Consider the following 12,613-nt stretch of genomic DNA (forward strand, 5'->3'; position numbering starts at 1 on the left):
CCTGAGCGATTCAAATGTGTATGCATATTTTTAGGAAAATGAAACAATGAGGCAGAGTGAGGGGCAAAAGATAGAAATGACATGCTGAACAACAGCCTTAGATATGTCAACCATTATAAAAGTCAAAAAAGATTTTAACGTCATCAAAGGAGTACTTCTAATTCTAGAGAAATAAAAAAACACTTAAGGAGGTGATTGTTCTTGGAAAAATGATACTTTTAACAACTCCTATTATGATGAAAGTGCATGACACATATATGGAAAATGAGCCACCAATGTTGGACAAGATTCACGGGCTTCACAAAATCATTAATGAAGAGCAGATAATGAATTTCTAGCAGTCACTTTCAATGTTACAGCATTTACTTCCAGACATAGGTTTCAGATTTATGAAATGTGCAGTTACATTAATTGTCATGGACTTTTCAGCAACTTTCTAATGTTAGTACTTAAAAAAAATATATCTCTTGACAGTAGCACCATTGGCTTGAGTGAGAATGACTAGTTAAAACTCACTTTAACTAAAGAGCTGGTTTAATTCTAGCTTTCACTAGTAAAAACTAAACTGATTCATTAAAACTAGCTTCACATACAGGCATTCAATAAAACTAGTTCTAACTAGTTTTATCAGTATCATATACAATTTCATAATAAGTAAAAATGCAACACCAATAGTCTTATTGACTGTATGAACTGTGGATGTGGAAGCCATGTTAAAAAAACATCGACAGTTATGTGAAATATGTTTTCCATTCATCCATAATTAAAATCTGTGAAAAAAGTCTACTCACTCTTTCATACTCCTCTGCTTCCTGAGGGCATTCCTTGTTTTGATGATGATCTGTTGGATGTAAGAGTTTCCAGGAGTACAGCTCCGTCACTACACTTGTCCACTCAGACAGCAGCTGCAGGCCTCTCAATGCTAAATCTGCTATCTCCCTATTTTCTTGATCAGTCCTTGTTTCTTTGTAAGTTGTCGTTACCTGTTTCATAACAAAAGTTACAATCTTCCTTCACCCAGTGTGGCAGAATTATAAAACTCAACATTCTGGAAATGGAACTCCCCACCCCCTCTAAACTGCATAATGATTACATACTTTATCAATTTAAAGTTCCTTCAATGTGATATTAAAATGATTTTAAAAATTTACTTTCATTACCTATAAATATTGTAATATAAATGTAGGAATGAGTAGATCCCACTTTGAACTGATACTGATGTTAATAAATATAACAATTCCCATCAATACTAAAGCCTAGTCATTAAAAGTTGTTCTCAAGATACTTATAAATATATAAGCATCCCATTGCAATCATACCATATTAATCTACTAACCATACTGCTTTAAAATATTCAAAGAATTACATACAAGATAATTGAAATATTAAGCGGTGACATTGAATTATGAAATCCACAATCCACTTGTAAGTATTGGTGATTTAAATTTCATTGAACTGTGAAAAAATTCAAACTGATGCATTCATGTTTGGGAAATAAACGACATAGCAGTAAAATAAATGCATGTACGTGAATTAGTAACTTTTTCGCTTATGTGTATTTATTTAAACTGATCTGTAGCTGAATAACATATTCTGTAGGGAATATAAAATCTGGCAAAACCTGAAAAACTTCTAGCAAGGTCTTCCTCAGACTGTATCAAGTACAGATACAGTACTTGATACAGAGTCTGAAGAAGACCTTGCTAGAAGGTTGAAACGTTAGGTTTAGTTTATGTTTTTAATAAAATAAATTACTGCCTTGGTCAGCATATTTAGTTTTTCATATCATGGAAACAAGGCTTAATGGTGTTATAATTGGCAAAACCTGTTGCTTTACTGGAACCAGTAAGGTAAAGTGCACAATGCCGGAAAAATATAAGATCTAAGATTATAAAATCATGGTTCCATTGTGTAACTGTTCAGAAACTTAATTTTGTCATACAATTTGCACGTGGATTTTATGTTATTTTGCATACTTGACAGAGTATTCATATATTTACCTCGTTGCTGTATCTTGCCAGTTCACTGATGTACTTAACATGATCATCTCGGATCTGAGGCAGATGAACCATCAAATCAGCTTGAGGGCTAATGTTGTTGGAATTTGACAAAGGCCACTTAGATGGATCAAAATGCTTGCTCCTCTTGATATAATTGAATGGTGCTATTTGCATATCCCCAAACAAAGGAACTACTTCTAAATTCTGGAAAGAAAAAAGTGAAACAAAACTGGCCTTGATAATTTAACACAAAAAATGTAACTGCTTCATCAAAAAGTTTCACAAAAAGACAACATACATTTCAATTTCTCTTCTCGGGTAGAACAAGGCTAAAAAAAATAATCACCTGTTCTGAAAATGAAGCATGGGTGCATCGTTTGTGCACTAGTCAGAAAATTTGAACAAAAACACTGGGTATTCAGCTACTTGCAGTAACTTCAATGTTTCTCTTCAACAGGCTTCTTACTTGTTCATAAAACTGAAAAAATATCATAAAAATTCTGAAAAATAGAATGGGTTACCATGGAGGCTGTAAAAGTCACTCAATACACACTAGGGCTACATAAGTCACAGAAGTCAGTATACACAAAGAGAATTGTTCATTGTTAGAATGGAATGAATGGAGGATATTAGGCTATCAGATGGGACTCAATCTGGAAATTATTCGAAACTAACTTATGTTTTATAACAAAAATTAATTGATGAATAGTCACTTGCACCATTTCTTGTATTGTTTTCTTTATTACAAGTGCAAAAGTGCAGTTGTACAATATATTTACAAGTTTTAATTCCCAGAATTCAGAGTTCCAGTCAGCAGACACAAAAATCAAGCAGAAAACGCAAGAACTGAGAATCAAAATAATTCCCAAAAAAAACATATACCATACCTTGAATATTCTATCTATTTTCTCCAGTTTTAATTTCTTCTTTTGATCTAATTTGTTAATATTGCATATATCACTGTCCATCAAAAACAGTCCAAATCCCATTACTTTCACTAACATATGTTTTTCATTGGGTGTCAGATACATCTTTGTTTCAAACATGTGGACACATATATTCACAACATCGGCTAACAGATCTTCGTAGTTTGGTATTTTTTCCAAGTTTTCTTTCACAGTATCTCGAATCTTATTTTGAGTAGCCAGAAACATAGACAGGTTCTGAGACTCCTGAAGTGTTTGGGAATCAGCCATTACTTTCAAAAACTGAGCCGCTCTGCAATAATAATAATATTACATAAAATAACAATTACATACAACACTTTTGATTTGATTGATTGAATTGTTGCTGTAAGTCCACTTTATGCACAGAAAGGATAATCGGGACTCAACCTACAGTTTAAAGTGGGATCCGAACCACTGTGCCATAAGCCTCCACAGGGTATCGAACCCGGGGCTCCTTGTTTACAAGGTGACGACGTTACCACTACGGCATCGGGGAGGCCCTACTTTTGATTTGAATATAATAGATAGTCATGTTGGGCTTATCATGCAACAGGTAACAAAATACACCATGAACACATCTAACTCAATCAAATGTTCCTACTCTTTCCTTGTCCAAGCAACATGCAAATTCCTACCCTGACACAAGGTTGAAAACTAGGGTTTCAAGTTTTGCCTGTGTTTGTGTTATCTGTTACAAGGTAAGCTGAACATGACAGGCCCATCATGTGGTGTTTGGTGCTTTTTTAAAACTCAATAGTACAGTGTTCACGTTCCCAATAGAGCAAAATGCTATAAAAATTTCCACAATTTTACATTTTTCCACTTTTAAGATTTTTCAGCTTGGTCCCCTGAAAAATGTAAAACCGAACATCCAATGTACATAATATCAGAAAGAAGAAACACAGAACACCCACACAAGTGAAAATACACAGAGCAAAAATCAAGAGCCTAACTGAGAATGGCTGTCTGGCATTTACGCTAAGAGTCATTTCCACTACAATCTACATAATCCAAACAGATATATTTTTCAAAAAAGCAAATTAGCTATCCCATGGGCATTCAAAACAAGCAGACCAAGCACTACCATCCATGCATGTCCATTTAAAAGTTTTATACTGCCTTAACTTATATCAATCTTGAGTCATTTTTTGTGCCACTTTTGGATAATTTGCAAAAATGGGGATGAGTGATGACATGATGAATGGACACTTGCAAACATCCATGCCCAGGATACGAACCCGGGACCCCTGGCATCGTAGCACAATGTGCTAACCACTCCGCCATGGGGGCCGGCACTAGTTATTATGTTCACATCTTTTGTGTAAACAAGTCAAGATTATAACTCTCGTGCAGTCCTAGATTTTGAGTACTAGTTCAGCATTGGGAGGTCAACTGGCAAGCAAACAGTATTTGAAGTAACAGAATCAATCTACTGTGAAAAAAAAATGCAACAAGAAACAATTCACTGACCACATCATTACAACATAAGCTATCCCTGTTACAGGTAGGAAATTAACCATTGTATTTTTCAGTAGAAAAATTTCTGAAGTCCGACCAACAATTGGAAATCTTAAAACACGCACCAAGCATATTCCTGCATAATTCTAACAGAATTTTTTATACTTGCCTCCTGTAGGTTGAATAGTCATTCTTCACACTGGACTTCATATTTTTTAGCTCATCTAGAACAGCAAACATATTAATAAATTTTCCCAATGTCAAAAGGTAGGCCTCTGAAACGAAATCTTTCCTCTTCTCTTGATGGCATAGCCTCTTCACTTCTGCGGAAAACCGCTCTATTGCCTTTCTCTGAAAGTAAAGTACACAATAATTATTGTTTACTGCTCTTTGCACGGACACATGGCAATGAAAATTGTTGGATAACTTACGAAATAATCTTTCACTATATAGAGTGGCTATAGCCACAAAAAAGGTTAAAATTTGGGGGGAAGTGTTAATAAAAATGAGAAGGATCATTGGCTCTCCACACACACACATCGCAAGTGAAGGATGGCCAGTAATTCCACTTAAAATTTCAGAATGTTAAGCCTGATATAATTTATGGAACAGACTTGTGGGGATGCAGTGCTGCCTTCATACTACCTTCAACAGCTGTGCACTGTAGGATGCAGAAATTACTTGTGTGAACAATTGCTACAATCAGCAGTTGAGCAAGTAGTCAACTGCATTTGTATTTTGTGAAAACCTTCACTTAAAATAAATATGCAACGACCAAGATGCACGATATACAGTCAGTTGCAGTGAACAGATATCCAAAATTGGAATACACACAAAATGAGGAACTACGAATAATGTTTTAATGACGTGGGATTTAGTTTCGGCTCCCTTTCCATAGTGATAAAACTCCAGGGTGTACTGAAACACAGAGCAAGTGAGTGAGCGAGCAACATGTCCAGATCAGAAAATGAACCTGGAACCTTTTTTCAATATGTTCAGTCATTGAGGTCGGTAACAATAAGTTCTTTATTATTGAGAGAATACACCATACAGAACTTATCTGCAATTGTACTGTTAGTTGTCACAAATATTTTGTGAATTTATTAGGATTACCAAAATAAATATTGTTTAGAAGTTTTTACAGAATTTAAAACTCATGATGAACCCAGAAACACAACAAGAACACCGATAAACCAAATGAAAGTACACTTACAAAAGTAGAAGCTACTTCAGTAAAACATTTAGAGGAATTTATTTGTGAAACAATTTTAGTAATGAAGAAACCTACCTGAAAATACATGAAATTTAGAAGTTTGTTGACTTCTGGGGCCAATACCTCCACTGTCTTTTCATATATTTCCACTCTATTAGGCTGCTCGTTGGATTTAGGCTGAGGTATGGCTCGTGAGCAACACCTCCAGGTATAAAGCATAACAGCATGTTCCTGTCCTTCTTCAAGCAACTCATTCTGTGAAAGACAATGCATAAAATTCTGATTCACATGTTAATGAGATGAAAAAACTAAAAACCAATTAAAAGTGAAAGCAACAAAAATATACATGTGTAGTTTAAACTAAAATGCAAAGTTTTGTTTTTCAGATTTCAGCTTCAGTTTTGTACAAAATCCACACTTCAACCAGAAGTTGTTGTGATGTCTCTAGTTGTACACCAAATCAAAGTATCACTGTTTGGTCTAAAACAATAATAGATTCGCACTAGTTGTACCATGATCATACAATCCATTTTTACAACAGATAATATCAGCTATACGTTCATGAAAACTGCAGTTTTCACATCCTGCAGGATACAATGTCTCAACAAAATTAGATATCATTATCAGCATTGAATTTCAAACAGATATTCTACCATATTGATGTATCAGTGCATTGATACAGACTTAATACATCATTTGATTGTAAACCCAACCATACACAAAACTTACCAAACTAGCATGTACAGTTGCTTCTTCGATGTACTTTGCAATTCCTGTGACAAAGCCATTTCTATCTTCAAAATTAGTATCAAAGTTGGCTTGGTATACAACAGAGCATGGTTGCGCCTCAATGCATGGCTGCTCATCAGGGAGAGTCAACTCATCTAAGACATCCACATTGGATAGTGCATCAGTGAGAGTAACTTTCTCAGTTGCCATGGTTTGATTATGCATTTCTGAAATAAACAATCCATTATACATCAGTCAGGTAATTAAAAATGGCTCAAGATTGAATAATTAGAATATCATTACACATGCTTGCTGAACAGTCTTACTGATAAATTACAACATATATTGTGCCGATCGATTTTCTACCCCATATGCGTGTCTCCCTAAGAGTAGCCATTAGCTGACTACTACCCTCATCTATGAAGCATTTCGTATGTACCACAAAGTAATTTGTGTCATAAGCTGCTTCTGGTTTTCTGCATTTGTCTTATACCTCATTAATCCAGACCCCGATAAGCCGGATCTTGCTTCATCCGGATAGACAAAAGGCAAAGAAAAAAGCAGAATGCAAGGTTTTAAATGTGGCTAGAAACACTGCATTGTCATATTGCTTTACATGATAATAAATGTGTTTTGTTGCTATAACGCAGTTTTAATGCACTTTCTACTGTTCTTTTAGGATATTTCAGTTAATCTGTACTTTCGTTAAACCGATCAACTTATCCCCCCCATTAGTCCGGATTAACGAGGTTTTACTGTATTTCCAATCTTTTTCGACATTTTTCATTTTATTGCAAGAACCCTTAACATTATTTTGATTTCAGTATGGGCTAAGCTCTGTATTACATGACTGACTCCATTAGGAATTATGCTAACATACCTAGGTATAATTACTAAATCAACTGTTATAACATTACAGTCTGCGTGTTCCAAATTAGGCAGAAAACACATATACATTGCATTTGTTCCTTCGTCGATTTCATCAACATCTGTGTCTTTGTGATTATTGATATTGTATTACAATCAAAACATGATACAGGCATTTTAGAATGAACACTCTTGAATTTCAGTCCATATTTATTGAAAATTCTTTGTCTTGGTCAGTTTATATATACTGTAAATATTGCAAGTAGCATTATTCTTTTGTCTTTTACTCAGGTAAGAATCCCAAGGGAAGCTAGTTGCAACCCTGCCATGCATCCCTGGAAGTTGCATCAGAGCAATAATTTGCTGTGTTGTGTAAAACACGTGATGCTAAGAGGGAGGGAGATGAAAACTGAAATTGGGATCTGCACCGCGGCAGACTGGTGTGTCGGCCTCTACCTACCAGCACCCAACAATTGTTGAAGTTGTCTTGCAACACACTGTATAATAATAAAAACTACAGGAAAACTGAAGCATTAATATTACAGTACACTGGTGGTGTTGCACTACAAGAATTTCACAGAATGACAGGAAGGAAAATTTTGCTTCAAACATTCACTTTCAAGATTAACATTTCGTGGCATAATTCTGTCCTTTGACAGAATGAACCCATTCATCCAATGAACCCAAAAGCTCTGAAATGGTTTACACCAGGGCATGAAATTTCAAGTTTGAAACCAGTCGCCGGACTAAAATCTTTGGTCGCCACTATTTTATATTGATAAATAATAAAAATATGAGCAATTATTAAATATTAATGTTTGTGTAGCGCTGTCGTTCTGCACTGAAGTACCACTTATCAATCGCAGCTGCTGGGTCAAACTCTCACAGGGAGGATGGGGGGGGGGGGGGGTCCGTTTACGGAAACTCTGAGCAAATCATCCAGTGTCTCAGTCTTCAGAGAGTTCCTGTAAGTAGTGTTGAGTCTGTTGTGACAGCTGAAACCTCCCTCACATGAGGCTGTGCTCACTGGTATAACAGCACAAAATGTCAAAATCTGGAGCAAGTTGGGGAATCTTGCTGAACACTCTGCACTGTGGATCTTCTCCAGCGTCTGATTCAAAGCTGGAGAAGGAAACAAAAGTTTGTATTCTGTCCACACTGCTGACAGAACATCCATTTTCTCATTATAAAGGATCGGGTTAAAGTATATGTAGATCTTCTTTATTTCTTCTATCCCAAACCGAAGAATATTTTCTTTGGGAGGCCAACCCAAGGTGTCGAAAACATGCAGAGATGCAATCGCATCTGTTGACGACGGCAATGTTTATGTGATGTACACCTTCGCATTGTTAATTAAGTTTCCTCTAACAGTCTGAAACTCTTGCACATCCCTGATCTTCCCTGAAATGGATACATGGTCCAAGAAATCTTGTTCGCTTGGTCCAACATTAGATTCCAGGTCAGCCAAAACTGAAATAGTGTTCAATTCTTATTTTCAGAGATGAAATCAAAAGATTCTTATTTTGTAGTGCCACGCTTAAAGGGTTCAATTTCCCGTAGAAATCCAAAAGGAAGTACAGAAGCTTAACAAATTTAAATTGCTTCAAACTTTTCAGCAAATCCTTAGCTTTAGCGCCATCATTGTCTTTTCATGGGCCACCTGTTCAAGATGGGTCACAACAGCTTTCCATGATTGCAAGAGAGCTCTTTTTGCACGTTCTTTGCTGGCTAACCACCTAATAGTGTGGATATCACTCAGTTTTCAAATTTCTTCTATAACTTCTGCCGTTTCTCTCAAGAGGTGAAGTCTTGAGACGTGTTTGACACACATTTGAAACAACGAAATTTTAGTCGCCATCCCAAAACTTTTGGTCGCCAATGGCGACCTGGCGACCGGAAATTTCGCGCCCTGGTTTACACAGGTATTTTATATTTTTGTGGCACTATTAAGGCTAGTTTACATTAACCAAATGGGCGGGAGAGTAACTGGGACGAGTTACTGGCCTGTCTGCTCGACATGACCCCTTCTCTGGCGAGTAGCTGTTTACACACTTTCTACTCAAGTCTAGCAAAGTGCAATAGTGACTGTGGTCGTTTGGTGAACTTTTGACAGAATGAACCCATTCGTAATCTGCGGTCATCGTTGGTGGTGAGTAAAAACAGCTCCGAAATGATTTACCCAGGTATTTTATATTTTTTATACGAGAAATTAGTATGAGGTTAGTAGAACCTTGTTAGTTCCTATACTTGACACTGCATAAATTCCGTACAGTCATGTGCACGTAATGGTGTGCCCAGAATTTTCGAAGGTGGTGTTATGTAGATTTATTTTTCTTTCTTAAATACTGGGCCACAGGTTGAAGGTAAGACCACACAAAACCCCCCTCCTTGGGCTTTCCACTGCGTTCACGGTACAGTTACACAAGCTGCATGGTGTCTGACTCTGACTACTACTTATTCATGGTTGATTAATCTACCACAGTACAGACTCACTACTGTCCTGAGAAAGCATTTACATTGGTCAAGTGGTCTGTCGATATCGCATGTGAGTGAAAAAATTGGAGAAGGAAGCAAATTGGTCGAATCCCTGTCCTATGTGGACAGCCACTCAACTGTACTGACTACTTGAGCAAGTACTGGCTCCAGTACTCTCCACAGTTGTTTACATGAGGATAGTAACTTGCTTTTACCCTACTCGCTTCAGTTACTTTCCCGTCCACTTAACTAATGTAAGCACGCTTTACAGTGAGTCTCTGATTTTCTCTCAATTTTCGTGAGATAGTTTCTAATTATAATTTAATTTAATATAATACATATTATATAATAATATTTTAAAATTAAAACACATGAATCTAAATCACTGCGAAAATACATCCCCTCGTTTCCCCAATGTCAACACTTGTCTAGTTAAAAGTAAACATAGTCAAAGGTGACATGTGAAAATATGGTAACATTTCCGATTGTTTTATGCTTTTTGCAAAATATTTGCAAACATTGTCACACAAAATTTGAAATTTTTCCTAAAGTAATGAGCACTGTTTGGATTTTGAAAAAATTTATTTATGTTGGAAAAAAACTTAAAAATTACCATACGCAAGCATGTGCACTCCCCGTGAACAAAGGATTCTCTGTTGATAGAAGCGCAAGTAAGTGTCGTAGACAAGTGGAAATGAATGTAGAAGTAATTTGAACCTTCTTGAAACTAATCAGCACAGTTTCATTTCAAAAAAAGTGCACTGTATTGGTAAAATAAGATGTTAGAGCAGGGGTTTCAAACTTTTTCGTTTCACGGTGCCCTTTTTCCACGATGCCCACACCAGAAAGTAGGCCTATCTATAGAGTGACCACAAACAAAACAACCTTTGCCTAAAACCCTTCATGACCCTCCCCTTCAATCAGTTCAGCTCGGGCCTAAGGAAACATGCTCCACTCTGCCCTTCCACTTCTTGTGGCACTACGATGCTGTGTACACTTTGGGAACCACTGTGTTAGAAGTACCTTGCAGGTCACGATCAGTAGTAGAAAGCATTTAGGGTTATTATTAAAATGCTAAGGGAACTAAACCTGACCCGCCGCCTAACCTAACTACGAAAGCATGTATTGCAGGGCATGAAATTTCAAGTTTGAAGTCAGTCGCCGGACTAAAATCTTTGGTCGCCACTATTTTATATTGATAAATAATAAAAATATGAGCAATTATTAAAAAGAACATACCTTAGGAATTAATGTTTATGTAGCGCTGTCGTTCTGCACTGAAGTACCACTTAACAATCGCAACTGCTGGGTCAAACACTGACGGGGGGGGGTTCATTTACAGAAACTCTGAGCAAATCATCCAGTGTCTCAGTCTTTAGAGAGTTCCTGTAAATAGTCTTGAGTCTGTTGTAACAGCTGAAACCTCTCACACATGAAGCTGTGCTCACTGGTAAACAGCACAAAATGTCAAAATCTGGACCAAATTGGGGAATCTTGTTGAACACTCCTCACTGTGAATCTTCTCCAGCATCTGATTCAAAGTCAGAGAAGGAAACAAAAGTTTGTATTATGTCCACTCTGCTAAGAGAACATCCATTTTCCAATTATAAAGACTCGGGTTCAAGTACATGTAGGGCTTCTTTATGTCTTCTATCCCAAACTGAAGAATATTTTCTTTGGGAGGCCAACCCAAGATGTCGAAAACATGCAGAGATACAATCACATCTGCTGATATAGATTGAAATCTTTCTGTGATGTACACCTTCTCATTGTTAATTAAGTTTCCTCTAACAGTCTGAAACTCTTGCTCTCTATTTTGAATGTTTGTGAGCTGCACATCCCTGATCTTTCCTGAAATGAATACATGGTCCAAGAAATCTTGTTCGCTTGGTCCAACATTAGATTCCAGGTCAGCCAAAACTGAAATACAGTGTTCAATTCTTATTTTCAGAGATGAAATCAAAAGACTCTTATTTTGTAGTGCCATGCTTAAAGGGTTCAGTTTTCTCTAAAAATCCAAAAGGAAGTACAGAAGCTTAACAAATTTAAATTGCTTCAAACTTTTCAGCAAACCCTTAGGTTTAGTACTTTCATTGTCTTTTCCATGGGTCACAACAGCTTCATGATTGCAAGAGATCTCTTACAGCACTTTCTTTGCTGGCTAACCACCTAATAGTGTGGATATCACTCAGTTTTAGAATTTCTTCTCCTATAACTTCTGCCGTTTCTCTCAAGAGGTGAAGTCTTTAGCAGAGCCATGATAAAACTGAAAAATATTCCTAATCACGGAATCAAATGCTCTTAAGATATTTAACTCCAACACAGCTAACTGCAAACGGTGTGCAAGGCAGTGATTATTTATAATTTTATTACAAATATCTTTCATTTGCACACCTAATCCTGATTTGTGCCCGACCATATTTGCTGCACCATCAGTACCCAAGCCTACAATGTAATACTTGTTTCTGTATTTATTTGAACCTATTGCCCAATCTAAATACTAAATAATCAGTTATGGCTGTGAAGTGACCAGCAGAAGTAGCGTTTGGGAGCTCTATTACTCCTAAAATGTCCTCTTTGATGTGACCATCAATTGCATCCACGTATCGAACATACACATTTGCATGCTTGACTGACTATCTATCTGTGGATTCATCCATCAGAAGGCTGATGTATGTACTTTTCTTTATTTTCTCCACTAGATCTAACTTCAAAGTTTCAGCTATGAAATGAATAAATTGTCTGCATTGCTTTTTATTGCCATACTTAAGTAGAACACTCACACTAAATTTTCATGCCAAACACAGCAGATCTGCAAAGTCTTTAAATGGCTTCTCATGTTTAGCTACATAGTATGCTACATTAAATAAATTTGTAAGATGGGGTCGGCATTGAGTGGACACGGGATTTTCAATCGGCTCGCT

At 36.6% G+C, this 12,613-nt stretch overlaps 1 protein-coding gene across 4 annotated transcripts in view; it reads right to left on the minus strand.

Annotated features, from left to right (window-relative positions):
- Cyfip (Cytoplasmic FMR1-interacting protein Sra-1) overlaps positions 1-12,613 on the minus strand; it is a 78,041-nt gene that overhangs the window by 63,389 nt on the left and 2,039 nt on the right. For all 4 annotated transcript variants that reach the window (XM_083144637.1, XM_083144643.1, XM_083144649.1 and 1 more), the window contains exons 2-7: positions 6,348-6,574; positions 5,694-5,873; positions 4,575-4,756; positions 2,888-3,218; positions 2,001-2,204; positions 792-983 (exon numbers count right to left, since the gene is read on the minus strand). In XM_083144637.1, coding sequence (XP_083000763.1) covers positions 792-983; positions 2,001-2,204; positions 2,888-3,218; positions 4,575-4,756; positions 5,694-5,873; positions 6,348-6,572 — 1,314 coding nt within the window. In that variant the 5' untranslated portion in view covers positions 6,573-6,574. The remainder of the gene's footprint in view (positions 1-791; positions 984-2,000; positions 2,205-2,887; positions 3,219-4,574; positions 4,757-5,693; positions 5,874-6,347; positions 6,575-12,613) is intronic.

The sequence above is a fragment of the Lepisma saccharinum genome, chromosome 1 (genome assembly GCF_977018435.1).
Source record: "Lepisma saccharinum chromosome 1, izLepSacc3.1, whole genome shotgun sequence".
NCBI classification, from domain to species: Eukaryota; Metazoa; Arthropoda; class Insecta; order Zygentoma; family Lepismatidae; genus Lepisma; species Lepisma saccharinum.